The 12,026-nt window shown below is 47.7% G+C and overlaps 2 protein-coding genes across 2 annotated transcripts in view; both read left to right on the forward strand.

Moving 5' to 3' along the window:
• LOC307242734 (alpha-2-HS-glycoprotein) overlaps positions 1–2,065 on the forward strand; it is a 5,402-nt gene extending 3,337 nt beyond the window's left edge. Inside the window, exons 5-7 of the mRNA XM_080017292.1 lie at positions 1–103; positions 809–895; positions 1,111–2,065. The exon at positions 1–103 is cut by the window's left edge and continues 5 nt beyond it. Coding sequence (XP_079873418.1) covers positions 1–103; positions 809–895; positions 1,111–1,683 — 763 coding nt within the window. The 3' untranslated portion in view covers positions 1,684–2,065. The remainder of the gene's footprint in view (positions 104–808; positions 896–1,110) is intronic.
• A 620-nt stretch (positions 2,066–2,685) lies between these two features.
• Positions 2,686–7,903, forward strand: cUnh1orf52 (chromosome Un C1orf52 homolog). The gene is made up of 3 exons (XM_080001143.1): positions 2,686–3,081; positions 3,995–4,205; positions 6,403–7,903. The coding sequence occupies exons 1-3, from the start codon at positions 2,779–2,781 to the stop codon at positions 6,561–6,563; spliced, it is 675 nt and encodes a 224-aa protein (XP_079857269.1). The 5' UTR covers positions 2,686–2,778; the 3' UTR covers positions 6,564–7,903.
• The last annotated feature ends 4,123 nt before the right edge of the window (positions 7,904–12,026 follow it).

A 12,026-nucleotide genomic window follows, 5' to 3' on the forward strand; every position in this document is an offset into this window, starting at 1 on the left:
ACCGGCGAAGGCCATCTTTGTGGAGTACACGGTGCAGGATTGTCCAGAGGGATTGACAGAAAGAGGGACGTGCCAGCGGCTGACGATCAACTCTGATACCGAGGTACAGTTTAGTATGGTATATTATTATATGTATTGTATATAATTACTACAGTACACATTACAGCATTAAACAGTCGTGTTTTCCAAATTAGATTGTAAAAGGTGTTGATTTGGGACACACTACATTATCACACTACAGAAAACACTACTGCACATTATCTGTGTTTTTTTCTCACATCCCAAGAATATGAAATACACTGTTTCTGAGAATTTTATTTTCCTTTAATTTCCTCTCCTCTCCTTTCCTCTCCTCTCCTCTCCTCTCATCTCCTTTCCTTATCTTTCCTCTCCTTTCCTGTCCTCTCCTCTCCTCTCCTCTCCTCTCCTCTCCTTTCCTTTCCTTTCCTCTCCTCTCCTCTCCTTTCCTTATCTTTCCTCTCCTCTCCTCTCCTCTCCTCTCCTCTCCTTCCTTTCCTCTCCTCTCCTCTCCTCTCCTTTCCTCTCCTCTCTTCTCCTCTCCTCTCCTCTCCTTTCCTCTCCTCTCCTCTCCTTTCCTTATCTCTCCTCTCCTCTCCTCTCCTCTCCTCTCCTCTCCTCTCCTTTCCTTTCCTTTCCTCTCCTCTCTTCTCCTTTCCTTTCCTTTCTTCTCTTCTCCTCCCCTCTCCTTTCCTTTCCTTTCCTCTCCTTTCCTTTCCTACCCTCTCCTCTCCTCTCCTTTCCTTTCCTTTCCTCTCCTTTCCTTTCCTCTCCTCTGCTGTCCTCTCAGACTGCTGGGTTTTGTGCTGGATCTGTACACGGCGACATGGAGATCAGCCCCGAAGTTCAAGTCTCTTGTGAGATGTTCAAATTACAGGTAATTAAAACGCTCAGGTTCATTTTCCATTATCCTGCAATATTTTATGGTGTACAACTAACTCTATCTAATTATCTGTCTATCTATCTATCTATCTATCTATCTATCTATCTATCTATCTATCTATCTATCTATCTATCTATCTATCTATCTGTCTGTCTGTCTATCTATCCATTCATCTACCTATCCATCTTTTGTCCTCCCTCCATTACTAGAATGTGGATCACCTCAGACCGGTGCGACCTCAGGGTCATGACCTGACACCCGCCCCCGCCGTCCTCACGCCGCCGCCCCCGACCCCCGACCCGAAGAAGGATACTTGGCCCCTCCCGTCAGATCCCCCGCCGCCGCCGCCCCCCATCGACGTTCTTCCGGATGTCCATGCGCCGTTTGACCCCGCCCCCCTGGACCCTGTCCCCTTCGACCCCTCTATTCTGGCCAGCCCGTTCGATCCCGCCCCCCTGGACCCTGTCCCCTTCGACCCCTCTATTCTGGCCAGCCCGTTCGATCCCGCCGCCTCGTCTTCCAGCGAATCCTCCGAGGAGATGGGCGCGGGCGGCCGGCAGCCGCCGCGGTCGGAGTTCTCCTCCTCCGAGGAGGAGGTGGAGGGCGGCCCCCTGGCGCTGCGTCCCCCCTTCGACTTCCACTACCGCAAGAGCGACCGCAGGAAAAGGCGGGCCTCGCCCGACGCCACACCAGCCCATACCCCTGTCTTCCTCTCCGACTTCCCCAGCGGGTCCTCCCCGTTCCGCTCCTGTCCCGGTCCTGCGCGCTACACAACGGCTTAATCCACACCGCAACAGACATTTTATACTTCTCCCTCATATTTAACTTAAAAGTTATTCATATTAATAAAGTTCATATTTACCTATTTAGTTCATATGCGCACCCTGACTGTACTTGTCTAGTAATACTATGCAGTAACTGCCCCACCTGTTAAGCGCACTTTACACCGAATGCGTAACCACATGTGGCAGTCGGATCCTCCCCCGAGCGGCCCGTGGGATGAACTGCGTGCGGAGTACGACTCTCCCGAGGAATGAACGCACTTCCGCTTTGTTGTTGTCGTTGCACTCAGTGTGAAGTGTTGTCAACTGTTGTAATGTTGGCAAACACCTGGGCATTATCCGAAAATAGTGGGCGGTACCTTTATGTTCTGCCATTGAATGCCACCACTTAAACAATAAAGTCGTTATTTGTGACAAACATTTATCTTCCATGCACCACATCATGGTTTGTATTGTCACGTGTGGCTGCGTGTGTGTTGGCGTCATTCATTCACATTTCTCTCTTGTTGAATAAGATATCTGCCTGGTGCCATCTGTCCATGTGATCCTGCCCTGCAGCTGAGTGGTGTGGAAAATTCACAAATTTGCCACGCAGCATGAAACCCACTGCAATTTGGCCTGTGGTTGTAAGTGTCATTACTGTGGTGCGATTCCTCGTCTATAGACGTCAGACTTGGTCAAGAAACTGTCTTATTAAATAAGACACGAGTCGGGGAATTGCCTAAATAATTTAGCATCTTGAAATAATGCGTTTTAATTAAAAAACATATATATAATATGAGATGAAAATGCACCTTCGCCGATAAAAATGGTTATTACGAAATATGTAAAACGTCACGGGGTGATAATATATAATCTTTTATCATCTAAAACACAGAAACCAGAATGTTTTCGTGGAGGATTTCGAAATGAATCAAATTGATTTTCAGTGTTTATTCGCTCCGGGCTTTAATAGATTTACGGCGCTGTCGCAAACCGTCGCTTTACGACTGTTGTGTTCAAAATGGAGTAGGCTCAGCGGCTCTGCCTGCGCACGGCAACGGGTTATTTACTATAAATGGGAATCGTGTTCCACACGAGCCAACCTGAGCCATAATGACGGATGAGAAGAAGTCGGACTCCTTCCATTTCTTTTCGACCTACGACGATCTGAGCGACAGCAGCGACTCCGGTGACGACCGCGACGGCGTGAAGAAGGCGCCGGCGGGCGCCCCGGGAAGCGGCGGCGGCGGCGGCGGGTCTCCCCAGCGAGGGGCCGGCGCCAAGCGGGCGGCCGGCGGAGCTCCGCTCCCGAAGCCCGACGACCTGTTCAGATCCGTGTCCAAGCCCGCGTTTCTGTATAATCCCCTGAACAAGCAAATAGACTGGGAGAGTCGGACGGTGAAAGCTCCGGAGGAGGTGTGTTTACACTTAGCGTTTCGACGTTTGGCTCGAACACAACGGAATAACATGAGTTACAGTAGCAAGCTCTTGTCCTTTACAACAGCCTAAAATCGTATTCATACAAATATCAGGCCTTAAATGTTAAAGCGTTCGATTTGAATTAATGAGATCTGGCTATTCTAGATGAACCCATCATCCAACCCACTTCGTACTTATCTCCATACCTACCTAAAGAGAGAAATTGAACAATATACCGTATTGGTACCCGGGGGGGGGGTTGCAGTGTCCTAGCAGCTCACATCAAAACAACAGGCAGTAATAACAACAAACATTAAAAGAAAAAAATAAATAAAAAGAAAGAAAGGCAGTATCTGGGGTAAAGGGTGAAATACAATAAATATACAATAAAAACTCAGTTGACTATACACAAAAAAAAAAAAAGAAAAGACAAAAGGCAGGATAATGGAAACTAAACCCACAAAATGTATGCGGTATAAACCCTGAAGAAGTTAAGCAGTAAAAACAGAAAGAAGAGTAACAGTAAAAAGTATACCTACACCTCTGTATTAACAGATTCACACTTGTCGTCGTGAAAAGGATTGTATATTATTTTATTACAGTCCGCCATCAATATCTGATCCTAATAAAACGTAGAATAACAGTTTACAGAATAATCTAGTTCACAATCTACCTTACCGCTGCCCGGCACCAAATTATATAGTGGTTACCTTTATACTTACCTGCAGTGGAGATAAATGAGTTGTCTAAAAAGGTCTTAAATTAAATGTAACTTTAATATACCTGATGTGAAGACACCCTGGTCTCTGTGAGAGAGAGAGGGAGAGCATGTATTTCTTCTTCTTCTCTTGTATTATGGGGTGGGGGGTTTACCTGCTGTTTTGATTATTCTTCATTGTGGTCCACGCAGCCTGCCCGGGAGTTCAAGCCGTGGAAGACCAACGCGGTTCCCCCGCCGCAGAGTTACACCAGCGAGCCAGAGAAGAAGAAGGGAGCTCCCCCGGGCATGGACATGGCCATAAAGTGGTCCAACGTCTATGAGGACAACGGAGACGATGCACCGCAGAACCACACGGGCAACGCTCGTTTCCTGCCCACAGAGGAGCAGCCCTCCGACTCAGGTCTGAGCCGCAGGACCCCCACCCCTTTCCTTATCACACTGACAGAAAAACACTGTCGGAAATGAGGTAGTTGGGGCAGTAACAGATGGGATATGGATTGGAAAAAGAACTTAAGTTTATGTCTCTAGACTATTGCTATCCTGCATTAGCTGAAAAGTTAATTAAACTACACATTTAAAAAGAAATTTTTACACCCCTAGTCAAAATGCTTCATTTGCATTTGGTCTTTCTCGGTATAAAAATAAATAAGAAAGATGTAGGGCTTGTGTGCCGTTAGAATTGACAGAATATTACCGTTTTCACACCAAAATATGCAAGTAACACCTTTCCCATTGCCAGGAGAAATGCCGTTTTTGTTCTTTTGGTGCGTCACATTCGACGTCACAAACACGTCGGAAAAGGGCCGTGTCGTGGTGCCAGTGTGATTGGGAACAAAACAGCGGAGGAGACAGCAACTTAAACAAACAACGACATTAAACTGTAAAACTTGGAGGGGGGGAAATGGTATTTTGAGCCGTTCAAAAGAAGCTGTTCATTCATGAACGACCCAACTACTGCAGTAGAAGCAGCGTGCAGCACTGGCAGCATGGATACTCCACGCTCTTTCGGCGGCGGGGACCGGCTTCGGGCGATGCCAGAGTGGTTCGGAGCGCGGGGGGTTCTCCGCTGTGCTCCCACCGCAGAGATCCCCACACGCACAACATTTCACGGTCCCCCGTGTGGGGAAAAAAAGTCAATAACTTCCAATTTTGATTTTGGATTGTAAATGGGATAGGAAATGGTGGAATGACACACAGATATTCCTGTTTATTAATGGGCCAGCGTCTGGAATTTCAACGCGTGTCGCATCGCGCAGGTAAAGGGGCCAAAATCTGCAGGTCGACCGGGGTGTCCTGTTCACATGAGAGCCGATGGGAGGTGGAGCCGATTAAAACCTGTGTCTATTGCCAGGTCATTTCACCCGGGACTGGCACCCGGTTTTTCCTTTCCCACTGACGACAAATTTCGGAAGTTAGCGGGTGTTACCGGGTTTTTGGTGCAGTGGGAAATGGGTGTATGTTTCTGTAAGCAGGATGACATTGTTTTGGCTTTGTCCAGACACTATTTTGGTTTCAAAGCTACCTGAATTAACACACTGAGGCAATTTGCAGTCTTTGCAAAAATTGCAAATGCCAACGATGCTCAAAACCTCAAATCAAGCCTCCATTATCTGAGAGATGAAGCGGCTCTGGGCCCTTGCGTTCAGCTGCATTGAAGTATAGAAAAGGTTCACGGGAACTCTTTGTATCGCTGCACCCTGCTATTACTTCTGTGTCATAGATTTCAATGAACCACAAAATGGACAGTCTGCTACTTTGTCATTATCTGCCCCCTAATAATCATTACAATGTGTTGGATCCAATGTTTATTTATATACAAAAAGACAATCACCTAGTTGCAAATAAAGCTAGGGCCACAAATCAAGGCGGATTTGACAATGATTTCAGATGGGGTTGAGTCAGGGTAGTCCAGGGTAGTCCCTCTGTAGAATCGTGTGTGTGTGTGTGTGTGTGTGTGTGTGTGTGTGTGTGTGTGTGTGTGTGTGTGTGTGTGTGTGTGTGTGTGTGTGTGTGTGTGTGTGTGTGTGTGTGTGTGTGTGTGTGTGTGTGTGTGTGTGCGCGTGTGCGTGCGCGCGCATGCGTGTCAAATCTGTCTACAACCAGGTCATCAATTCATCAAACATGTTTTATTTTCTCGGGGTTAGTCTTTCCAAAATCCTTTGGCATGTGAGCGTCAAAGCCTCAAATTACAACGGCAATTTTCAGCAGCCAATGAGATTATGCGACCGGACGACGGTGAAGCCAGAGTAATTTAGCAAGCGGGAGAGTGTGGAACTCAGAAATGGAGGAGCCACTTGTGGGATTGCGGCGACTCATGAGGGTCTAATTAGTGTATAATGTCAGCGCTGCAATTTTTCACTGCCCAAACAACCATGAAAGCGAGCTGTATGGCAGAAATGTTTTTTTTTTTTTGTTGTCAAAAATATAATAGAGTGCTGGAGTGCCACAAAATTCCGTCCAAATTTCAGTCGTCAAATGTGCTCTGCTCATTGTCGTTCATGATTGGGGGGGAAAAAAAATCGCTGAGCGTGGACGAGGCCTTACTCGGGTGACATTCTGATGTGAGACTCTTGTTTTGCCTCCTCTCTGGTGTCCAGACGACGACGATGACGACGACAAAGGTTCCGGCTCCGCCAAGAAGCGGCGGGTGGAGACCTTCCAGCAGAAGGAGAAGAGGAAGAGGGACCTGGGACAGGCCACCTCCGACAAGAGCTTCGTAGAGGAGGAGAAGAGGATCCTCCGGCAGCAGGCGGAGTAAGGGTCCGAGCGCTCTGCTCCGCGACCACGGACGCCGGGACACAAACGGACGGAGGGAATGGCTCTAGTAGGCGGCCGTGATTCGCAGATTACTGTCTTCAAATTGACGCAGGGAGACTCCATCCCAGGCATTATTTACAGAGATGCGTTCCGTGGCTTTCTATCATTAGGACACCAGATAATCCCCCGATTAGCTGCTGTCCTCATGATGAGGATCGCGTGAATCACATGGCGGATTATGGGGCCTGATAAGTTTACAGGGGTGTCGGGAGGGATTTGCCGGAGCATCATTTTAAATATCCAATATTATGCCGCTTGGCTCCCTATGACTGACCTAAGGTCGCAAAGCTAGTTAGCACACGTTTTTAATAACCGTCTTTTATCGAGGTTTAGTGAGTAAACACACATATGCATCATCTTTGTTTTAGATATAAGGGGTGTATTGATAAATGACATGTTCAGTTCGGTTAGTATCTAGAGTCTGGGATCGCGGTTCAGTGTATTCTCGTTATCGCAGACAGAGGGGGGAAAAAAAACAAACCCCCAATTAATAATCCAACCCTGGATCATAATTGCACCACTACGAGACATGCATCTATGTTTAAAAGAATAAATGAAACTCTGGCTATGGTGTGCAAGACGTGTCCATTCTAAATGTGGAGTTTCTCTTTTGAGAGTTCTCCTTGAGGCGCAATGGGTGGCACAATCGCTGAATCGCAGAGGAGCAAGGAGCTTTACTCTCCTTGCGAGTACCAGCCGGTTTGAGGGAAGATATTTTTATACGGCAGCTTTTTCTTTTGAGATAGAGAAACGGGTGCATCAGTGGATTTGTTCTTTTAAACGGGAAAACGGAAAAGGTAGACGTTGAGAAGTTATTCTCGCTCGTGGCCACCAGATGTCGTCACTGAGCTACGGTGGGAAAATCGTGGTTGAGACTTATTCTATCTTAAGGTCGTCTACGCTGCTTCCTCCACAGAGCTACAGAGCAGTGTCGATGCTTATAATGGTCTTAAGGAGCACATCTTATTCAAGGGCTCAGATACTTTTTTGTTAGTGGGTTTTCTTCATTTTACACATTTATAACCCGGTTGCTTTCCAAATAAACGTGCGCCGCGTGCGTGTGTGTGTGTGTGTGTGTGTGTGTGTATGGACACACTAATTCAATGGATGGCTATTATTTTAGTGCACAATGCCTGTCCATGTCATTATTATTCATTTGACCTATGTTTCTGTATTGAAATAATATTGTGATAAATGTGCCGTTGGAGTATGTTAAGAGAAACATTAAATGTGCATATTTCCTCATGATAACTAAATCCTATGAAACCCTATAAAAAGTAAAATCAACAATACTTGTGTTTATTGAGTCTATTTGACAAGAATCCAGGTGGGGTTTTTTTTTCTACAATTGGGGTATTCCATATTCAAATAATTTTTCAATACCATTCTAAAATACTTAAACTTGAGAGAGAAAAAAAGGAAAAGCTACCATAAATCTCACTTCACGATCGCTTAATGATCACAGGAATTCCTGGCCTATCTGTCATCGCCGGTTCACATGAAATGGTGGTAAATATGCGTCTGATAAAATTCCAGCGTTGAAGTATGTGCCCGGCCTTGCCTGAACCGCGCAGCAGCAGACTGATTTCTATCAGCCATATTTACGGACAAATAACTCTTCCCTCCTGACTCAACGTACAAGAAAATTGCTGGTAGCATCCCATCGATCATTGATGAGAATGCTCCTGCCACCCGTCAGCTTCAGCTGCTTTCCTGGAAAATGACTTTCCAGTGTCTTTCGTGGTGCTCTTGCGCATCTGTTTTGGTGTGAGACGATATCCAAAAAACATTCCTGGATGGTGGTCTCTTTGTGTTACACAGATAATGTTTCGTGGAAGTAGGGGTGGCGGTGGTGGTGTTTTCTTCCCACTGAATGTCACACATGACTGACCCTAATCTTATTTTTTTTAAAGAGAGGAGAGAATGTCCTTGTCTAACGTTACATATAGGATGTTGGAAACATCTTTCCCCTCGTGTTTGCGGCCGTGGACCCCCCCGTCTCGGTTACGCCACCAGGTCAAGTTTCCACTGAAACCTGAAATAATGTCCCTTCAGCCTTATTTGGGGCTTGTGGATAACAGCAGAGCAATAAGATAAGAAGCAAAGGTATTGTTTTTTTTTCTTTTATTTCTAGAAGAAACATGAAACATCTCTCGAAGGAGAGACTTCCCTCAGGGGACTCGGAGATAATTATACGATCACGATCCTCTGATTAGGCGAATATTATCTCTGTTCCATGCCCAAACACACAAAATGCAAAACAGATAAAGCGACATATAAGTGTATCTCACTGTCTATCGGCCTGCTGTATGCCTAACCACACCGTGTTGACTTCCCCCGTCCTTGCAAACTTTGATGGGGGCTATATTTACCTCACGAGGGGCCCGACGCTAAGTGCCAGGATGGAGAGCTGTCAGTTTGGCTCGTGGGGAATGCTGCAATGGGATAAGGGGAGCTGCGTGTTACAGGGCTCCTAATGCCTCCTCCTGCAAGCACGGGGCCATGGCCACGGGCAGATGTTTTCTAGAGGCAAACGGTTGCTTTTCACACCAGCCAGCTTGCCAATATCCCGAAAACAGATGTTAAGTGGGAAACCCCGCCAAGGCCGATGCACGTTTCTGAAATCTGTTATTTGGGGTTTTAAATTTTAGACCAGCGGTATATTATTGGTACATCTGGATCTAGTGGCACAATGCAATAGTCCTATCTGTTTTATGTAAGTTAAAGTATAAAAGTTTGCTTGCTTTGCCCATTAAGGAGTTTCTACAAAAACCTTGTGTGCTCATCTTGGTCAAGGATGTGGATGCGATGGATCGAACAATTCCAAACTTTGAAAGTTATGTTAAAATGCAGTTTGTTACATTTCACAGATGCCAGCAAACAACAGGAAAGTAGTTGTATTGACCAGCAACACGCCAACGGCACTGTTTACAAGCCATGCAGCAAAACCAAGCCCATTGTTTATTTTTACTGTAATGATACTACGATTAAAACACCAATCACAGTTGGTAGAGATACTGTTATCAGAAATATTTAAAACACTACATAACATATTATCTCAAAACACTATATGCGCAAAAAAGATGACACCAGTTGTCATTCAAGTAGATGGCTCGAAAATTAAACCCTATTTTTCTCGTTTGAGGCCAAATAGTTTAAACAAAGGCTTCTTTAACAGTATTTAACACTCTGTCAACCGGGGTCCTGAACCTGGCTGGGTGTGCTCGGGCACGGGGCTCACCATGTGGCCTCCTTCGGTGGGGGGGGGCGGTCTCCTGTCGTCACACCGGGCTGCTGGGGTACCTGTCCTCGGGCGCTCTAGGCGCGCCGGCCGTTCTGCGCCCGTGGCTGATCGCTGTAGGTTGGCTGCCACCAGGTACGGGAGGTGGGCGTGCTAGGGTACGGTCGGGTCAGGGGGTAGGGGATCCTCGTGGTTGCTCCCCAGCCTGCTGCGCCCCTGGATCGATCTGCTTGTGATTCGCCTATCTCGCCCAGTGCCAAAACTCATACTCAGGACATACACCACACAATAGGCCTATCCTCCTCGCAGGGTGGGTGGGGTGCAAGCTATGTGGGTGGGGATGCGGTGGGCAGCTGCCATCTTGCCTGTTACGCTCCTGCCCCAGCGTGCTTCTCGTCCATCCCAAACTTTTAATCCCACTCATATTAGCTTAGAACACATACACTCGCCAGACCAGGGTCTGCGGGGCAGGAGGGGTGCGAGTGATTGGGGTTCGACCTGGCTGAAGGACTCGCACCTCCAACCCTGCAATTTTAACTGCAATAGCCAACAGCACACATTGAGCACTGGGGTTTTCCGAGGTGGTGGGTCGCTGGCGGGTCGGTGTGGGGGCATGGTTGGCCGGGGGCAGCCGGGTGGCCCCCCCTTCCGGCCGGGCTGGAGTCCTGGCGGCTTGCGCCAGGTGGCTTAAGGTGTGCTGCGACCTGGCGGGGCTGCGGAGAGAGCTCGGGCGTGGTGTCGGTCTGTCGGTGCGGGACCGGGATCCGGGCCTGCGGTCCGTGCCTGGCGCCGGCGGCCCACATTCTGTGCCTGCACTTGGGGGTGGGTTGCATATGTGCGCCCCTGGGGTGCGGGTTCTCCTCGTGCTCCCTGGGACTGGGTTATGCTCCTCGGGGCTGGGCATGGGGGTTGCTCCACGGCCCTCTGGCTTCTCTGGGGGCGCAGGGGTCTTCCGTGGCCGCAGGGCAGGGTGCTCGGGGCTCTCCTGCAGCCGTAGGGTGTCTACGCGGCTTCGGAGCTCGGGAGGGCTTCAGGGCCCTTCCCGCTGCTTGGAGGCGCCATGACATAACACTGACCTTCTACACCAGAACCAATTGAGATAAGTCATGTACACTCACTGGTGGATACACACACTCACACACACACACACACACACACACACACACACACACACAGGCGGTCCCATCACACACGCACACACCACCACACCTGCTTCGAGTGCACCCCAGCACCCTCCTGGTTGCATCCCTCTCCTTTCCTCCCTCATTTACTGCCATAACTATGACAGGAAGAGGCAACGTCACCTGTGTAGTTCCAGTTTTCCTGGACCTAATTAACTGTTTTTCAATACATGTTGTCGTCCAATGTTTATGTTTTTGTGTAAATGTTGTTTGTTTCTATGTTTATTTGTCTCACCCGTGGTGATTCTCCCCCTCTTGGAGAAGTGATCAGTTGTTTATAGACCCAAACATGATAAATAGTCCAAAGAGGGGGGTTGGTGGTGGTTCTCTATAACCAAAAACTGTGCTCTTGTCATCCTACAGGTCGTCCACAGGACAGAGTTGTTGCAGCAGCTCTTGATGATTTAAGAATTAATAAAGAGTTGCATTGCAGGTTGAGAACTTGAACTCCACTTGCAGACTAACTCTGTCCTGGATGCAATGGCACAAATACTCTGTCGTATGCCCAGCATGCTGACAGCACAGGTAAAAAAACAAAGAAAAAAAACAAAACAGTATTTATCATAAATTTCGATGTCTCCAATATTCATGGTAGATAATAAATGAATAGTTTCAGCATAGTTATGTTTCCAGTGCAGTGCGTCAGCAGTGAAGAACACTTGCGAGCAACAAGGTGTCTGAACTTCATCGTGATAAATATGTCAGAGGTTGTCTATTGATGAAGACACATCACACACACACACACACACACACACACACACACACACTGCTAGGGCGTGTGTGTGTGTGACGTGCACACACCAGAGGTGGTGGTGGTGGTGGTTCACTAACTAACCAGCCTGCTCCCCAGTAATGGCAGAGATTCTTATCTGCCAGGGTTCCAGCAGCTTGACCCCCGTCCTAATACCTGATCAGGCTAGTGTGTGCAAAACAAATACACACACGCACACACACACACACATTTCACTGTCATTCCTTTGGT

Source organism: Zeus faber (assembly GCF_960531495.2).
Source record: "Zeus faber genome assembly, chromosome: 1".
In the NCBI taxonomy this organism is placed as follows: Eukaryota; Metazoa; Chordata; class Actinopteri; order Zeiformes; family Zeidae; genus Zeus; species Zeus faber.

Excerpts from the sequence above, each read along its gene's own strand:
- cUnh1orf52 (XM_080001143.1), top strand. The coding sequence starts at position 2,779 with ATGACGGATGAGAAGAAGTCGGACTCCTTCCATTTCTTTTCGACCTAC. Across the intron at positions 3,082-3,994 it reads CGGTGAAAGCTCCGGAGGAG|CCTGCCCGGGAGTTCAAGCC; the intron begins GTGTGTTTACAC and ends TGGTCCACGCAG. Across the intron at positions 4,206-6,402 it reads GGAGCAGCCCTCCGACTCAG|ACGACGACGATGACGACGAC; the intron begins GTCTGAGCCGCA and ends TCTGGTGTCCAG.